General features: G+C 39.8%; 1 protein-coding gene across 1 annotated transcript in view; it reads right to left on the bottom strand.

The window, feature by feature from the left end:
• Positions 1-4,884: 4,884 nt before the first annotated feature.
• Positions 4,885-6,502, bottom strand: part of MFAP3L (microfibril associated protein 3 like) — a 128,812-nt gene continuing 127,194 nt past the window's right edge. The window contains exon 5 of the mRNA XM_086703889.1: positions 4,885-4,904. Within this exon, the coding sequence (XP_086560015.1) occupies positions 4,900-4,904 (5 nt within the window). The 3' untranslated portion in view covers positions 4,885-4,899. The remainder of the gene's footprint in view (positions 4,905-6,502) is intronic.

Below are 6,502 nucleotides of genomic sequence, written 5' to 3'. Positions count from 1 at the left end.
TTATTGGTTTTCTCCACAACACCCAGAAAGATGCATGTGTGTACCGCATATGTAATCATAGTCTTTCAAACAGCTACTCAGAGGGTAGGATGAGGCAGTGGGGAAATAAGCAAATTGCTACCATTCTCCAAGAAAGCCAATGTTATATTAGCAGTTCTATTTTGGAGGAGGAAAATAATCCAATTTCAAGGCTGGCATAAGTATTAGGCTCATCACTCACTCACTTCCTTACATAGGTGGCAGAAAATTCTGTGATTTCATGCCAAGCCCTCCAACAAAGACACAGCATGGCTTTTTGCCTTACTTGGTTTCTTCCTATTTTAAAGTGAAAATTTATACTTCCAAAAAGAATTACAGGCAGCTTCCAATACTGAAACATTGAGACCAGACCATTAAAAATAAAAACAGTTCAAATCCTAATGAAAGGAATGGAAATTCCCTATAGGAGTTCTATAATGAGAAAAGTCATTGGTGCCCAGAAACATTCTGAGTATTATGCATTTAATGAGGCTCTACTGAAACCTTGGGGAACTAGCCATTCTCTCAATGTAAATGAGCAGTTCTGTCAGCATCATCCTCAATCATTGGTTACCTCTCTCTTTCTTTTAAAATTTAACTTTGCACTTATAGAAAAGTTGGCAGAGTAGAACAAGAACTCCTGAATACCCTTTACCAAAATCTATCCAATTGTTTACATGCTCCCCTATTTCCTTGCTTGATCATTCTCTCTCTCTCTTTCTCCTTCCCCCCGCCCTAACTCTACACACACACACACACACACACACACACACACACACACACACACCTTTTGGGGGAACTATCTGAGTGTAAGTTTGAGACATCATGCCCTTTAACATGAAATACTTTAGTGCTAAGAAAAGGACATTATCTTATGTAATCAGTACAATTATCAAAATCAGAAAAAATTCACAGTGATATTATACTTACCTAGCTTATGGCTCTTACTCAAATTTTGTCAATTTTTTGGCTTATGTTCTTTCAAGTAAAAGAAAATAAGTTTTCTGGCCCAGGATTCAATCCAGGAAGACATGTTACATGTTGTTTTAATATCTCTTTAGTCTCTTTGAATGTGGTACACTTTCTCTGTCATTCTTTGTGTCTTTCATGACCTTAAAAATTTTGAAGAATATTTTGTATAATGCCCCTCAAGTTGAGTCTGTGTGGTCAGATTTAGGTTATGATTTTTGGTGAGGATATCAGAGATGTGATGCTGTGTCCTCCTTCATGCAGCATGTCAGGAGACACGTGATGTTGGTTTGTTCCAATGTCAACTACTTTTTTGAAAGTCTACCTTCTATTCTGTGATGTGAGGCAAAATGGTAACTTCTGAGACTTTTGGACTCACAAGTTAAAGGTGGCCCTGTAATAGTTATTCTCCATTTGTCTCCATCCTGCATCCATTCTCTCCCCTTCATTGCTTTACTCCATACCCTGGAGGCTGATTCCTGGGGACTGTATCACCTGGGCTTGTCTGCTTCCGGCTTCTTAACAGACTCAAACAATGGAGAATGCTAACAGGAGATCAAAGTATGAGGTCAAGGAATTTATTACCCTGGAATCTTCACTGCTTTGCTTTAGCTGCATATCTTTGGCAGTGGCTACCCCCTTCCATAGTTTCTGCTCTACTCCAACTCCACTTGTCCTCTCAGCCCAACAGTGGTAGTGGCTTCCTGCTGATATTAGTCTCTAGGTGCCTCAACATGCCTCGCTGGTTCTCTTAACTGCCTATAGGTCTAAAAGTAGTCCTTTGATGAAGATTCTTCATTTTTTTAAAGATCTGAGTTGAATTCTGTTTTCTGCTAGTTGATGAAAATATCCTGAATAAAATGATCTGCCATTTTTGCAGCATTTAATTAGAACAATAAAAGCTTAGAAGAGAAATAGTTAAATATTTTATCAGCACATATCCCAAGTTGATAACAGATTAAAATTTAGTCCAAAGGTTATGTCCAATAATTATTTATTTGATTATAGAAACCATAAGTATTTAGATTTACATGGCATCTTTCCTCCAAAGAGTTAAAGGCTGGCAACCAAAGACAGGTAAGATAATTCTAAGTGACAGAGCAAGGGCCAGTCATAGAATCAAATACAATTAAACCAATACAGATATAGTATTTTGCAATTCAAAGTGCTTAAAATACTCATTATAAAATTGCTTCTTCACAGGGATTCTGTAAGACAAGTGCTGTTAATATTGTCACCAGTTTATAGTTGTCCAGCTCTGAGTTACTACTACTCGTCAAACGGGCAGAATGTGTCTCCCATGCCCTGAGTTAGGGCCTGTTGTCTCCTCTAGGATCCTTCACTCTCCTCCAAGGTACTTTCTCCACTTTCTAACACCTTTTACTTTGTCATAGTCTCTTACTTTTAGTTATCTTGCCCTGCTGATGTGTTAACTGATATTTAAGGTAATAGCTGATAATAATTTAAGATGTCACCTATCTTAGGGGGGCTCTAAGTTTTAATGGAAAACTCTGAAAGAGTTCTCTACTCAAAGGAAGGAAGATTTAATGGTGCAATCACATTTGGTAATTTGATATCACATTCTGGAATAATGAAATCCTACATACCACCTATTTATAAGGAGAGTCTGGGTGTGGCCACCAGAAGTACAGGGAATATGGTGTATACCTACCATGAGGTACAGCAGATAGAGAGGAAGTACTTTGGGTTTGCTTCTTTCTTTTTTCCTGAAGACCTATTTGCTTTCTTGTGAGGATGTAAGGGATTTGGAGATGAGGTCCCTGAGGCATCTGAGCCTGGTTGTGTGATAGTCTAGGCTCTAGCATCCTATATTCCTTTAATTTTTAAGGGAACAACAGGAAGGGTGACAAATGGATGGCTCCCATCATCAGAACATTAGAATGGAGAACCATTTACTCTACTTACTGTTCTCAAAGAGTGATGTATAAATGAAAACTTGGAAAGCCACTCCAAAATCCTGCTGGCATCTTACTCTCCCACAAAACTGTCATAAAGAAGAAAAATTTGGGTTTTGTAAAGCATTCCTTTTATAATGTGTAGCTGTCTTCTTGGTTACAATAGGTAATTTCTCCTAGGTTAGGAGTATAATGTTTATTGGGTTTAGCGTAAGATTCCTGGAATGGGCAGAGAAAAAGTTTGAAATGTTAGGTTTTCTTTTCTTCCTTATTTGTTAGGAACAGCACCCAAAGGGCTTAGGAATAATGATGGTATTTCTCCTATCCTGTTTTTGCAGACCCAAACAAATGGAGGCAGTGCAGAACCAATCTCTGTCCTTAGCTCCCAAGAACCTTAAACTATGTGTCATTCCCGAACAGTGCATGAGGCAAAAAGCCATGTCTGTGGAAGGAAAGCGGGTCATAACAGAAGGGAGATCTACGTTGTGCCTGGGGAGAGTGGGAAAGACTAGTTATCAATGAGCAACTCCTTGTACTCCTACCCTGGACCCGCTCAGAATATTCGAAACTGATACCTTGCCAGATGATCTGAGCCATATCATGCCAGCACTTTCGAGAAATATCTCTTTTTCACACAAGGGAGAATTAGCTACCTTTCTTTCACCCAATGGTGGTAAACGCATAAATAACTTCCCTTGGGATTTGCAGATAGGATCAATAGTTTGTTTCTTTTCCCCTTACTTGACATGAAGGTAAGTTTCTAAAACAATTTTATTCCTTACTGCTGACATCTTAGTATATGTTGCTTTCATCCTTCATTTTTCAGCATCATGAGTGAACACTCATTCTTTTGACATTGGCCAATCCAGTCTCAATTCCAACCCCAAGCAGTCTGCATTCCCAATCAATGTTTCTACATCATTTATTCAGCAGTGACCCAGAAACTGCTGTATTCTAAATTCAGCCTGTGCAAAGTTTTAGTCGTTTCTTTCCATGTAAAAGTTAAAATTTAAAAAACAGTGAATGGTAAGAAAAGATTAATTTAATATAAACCTAACACAGAGACAATACTGCTCATAGCTTTGCCATCTGGGGTTTTCGTAAATTAGATTTAGATTATCTTTTACAAACTGTAGTTCACCTTCAAAGAGGCCAAATGCTATTTCCTGTCAGTTTTCTTAATTACCTGTCAAGCATAATTCCCCCTTTCTGAGCCTAGAACTGATTACAGTGAGGGAGGCATAAGCCACAGCTGATCCTGCCATCATTTACTAGCAAAACAAAGTGGCTAAAATCAATGTATTGCTGCTGTCAGCCAAATTTTAGAATAAAATATTTAAGGGGCAACTGTTCTCTTCTTCAGAAAACTGTACAGTTGTAGAGGTTCCTTATTGTCTGGGGTTTCCAGATCCACCCCCCCCCCCCCACCCTCTGATTAAGAAATCCCTTACATATGAAAAAAACTCCCCCTGTCCGGATGCAAGGACTGGTGAGTCATGGAGCCCAGAGAAGCACAATAGTCCATTATTAGAGTTAGAATATGTAGGTGTTAAAAAGGATTGCAAAAAAACCCAGTCCTCACTTTCAGCCAGCCTACACATATCCTGGCTGTGAATCTCCATGGCACATTCAAGTTCTCGGAATGGTGCTCATTTTAGTCTTATGATTCAGAGTTTATGCATATTCTTTGAAATCCTATAGGGGTAGATGGTATACAAAAGCAGAAAGCAAGAGCTGAAAGAGCAAACATCTCCAGTGAAGGTAGAGGAAAGAGAGGAGAGAGGAAGAAATAATAGCATCTTGAGATTTTCCTCTTGTTGCTTTGTGGGTGGAGTGACATCTACTTCTGGTTCCATTTATTTCTCACTTTGAGGAGTGTCTGTGATTTTTCTCTGGGGGAGTGATAATATTGATTTGGGATATCTCCCTATATTGAATTATGCCAGCTTCTCCTTGAGAAGTTATGAATCATTCTGCATTGTGTGCTTCCATTCACCTACCCTTGAGAGAGAGGAGGAAAGAAGAAGAATATGCAGGTATTACAAATTGGACATATCCACACATGAATGTTCATGCTGTTACCTCTGATGGAATCCGACAGGTCTGTTCACTGACCTTCCCACTCCTCTTGTGCATCATGCCCCACCCTTGCCTCACTGGGAATGGTCTGTGAGCCACTCCTGTGTACAAATGCCATTCACCCTTCCAAGTTCAGCTTAGGTCTCTATCGTCCACAGCGCCTTCCACCAACACTTCTGGACTCTTTTAAGTCATTATTGCACAGCTTCTGTATATGTTTCTTACTTGTTTTTATTTTCCACCTGGAATGTAAGCAATTCCAGGACCATATTGTTGATAAATGTCTTTTATAGTCACACAGCAGCAAGCACAGAGCACATTGTGGGCTCCTCAGTAAATACTGGTAGAAAATGTGAGTTGTAAAGAACACTTAGGGCTAGGAATTTACTGCCAGAAAGAAGAGAAGGGACAAGAAGGGATGCAGAAGGGGTGGGAAACTCAGCCTAAAGCCACCCAGCTGACCATTTGCTTATGAAATACCTTCACCTGTTCTTGGAGAGAGTGGAATGTGTATTTGTTTTCCATATCCAACAGCTGAAGGATAAAAATGTCCCAGTTTAAATCTCTTTCTCAGGCATCAATCTGGTCTCTAACTGGGTTGCTTTTCTCTTGGGTTTAGTTCTCCAGGGAGTAGGCTGGGTGACACTTGTGCTCCTGGATCCAGGGAGTCCTGGTGGGGGAAGCACTGAGAAGGCAGTGTCTGTGTCAGCAGGGGGAGGGTGGGGTCAGCGGCTCCCCCCTTCACCTTCTCCACCTCAACTCCCTCCAGGGATTTTAGAGACTGGGAAATTTTCCTTGATAATGTTTAGTTTCTGAAAGGATGTAAGAAAGAAACATTGGGGGCCAATGTCCAGAAAATACTTTGCCATCCTAGAGAAACTCTAGAAGGTGCTTGCCCTGGAAGTTGTACCTATGACTGTGATTCTGAGTTAATCTTGCTCCATGAGGAAAAAAGAAAAATCAAGGCCCAAAATCTGTTGGGATAATGGCCATGAGCAATGTTATAAGCTAAAAGATATATTGATATAGACGTACACACACAAATATAATATGTACCTATTTACATATACATGTATAATTGATATATGATATATCACACATATAGGCCTACAGGCAGTTGACAGGTAGGAGATGAGGCAATGAATTGATCAGTAACTTTGAGGTCTCTGGTATGTGACCTGCACTGTGCTGTGTGCTCTGAAGGATAAGTATAACAAAGCAAGCTGTCTAGATTGCCCTGCCCTTAAAATTAGTTTTTTAATAAAGAAAAAAGGCAAAATATAGCTTCATGGGAATATCTAATGGTTTTGGCCAGAGAAGTACCTCAAATCAACACCAGTAAGAACAGAAGATGTAAACCACTGAGTCAGGGATGCACAAAGTCCTATGTTTGAATGGGGTCAGACCCTGCGCATGAGGAGGAATTAGTGGGTGATCTGAGAAGATTCTTCTTGCCCTCAAGTTGTCTCCCTAGTGGGTTTCATGACAGTTCCCCTGTTTTATCATTTGAAATTCCTGCT

This window comes from Puma concolor, chromosome B1 (assembly GCF_028749965.1).
Source record: "Puma concolor isolate L17-30 chromosome B1, mPumCon1.1.hap2, whole genome shotgun sequence".
NCBI lineage: Eukaryota > Metazoa > Chordata > Mammalia > Carnivora > Felidae > Puma > Puma concolor.
This window is presented reverse-complemented; position numbering and strand designations above follow the sequence as displayed.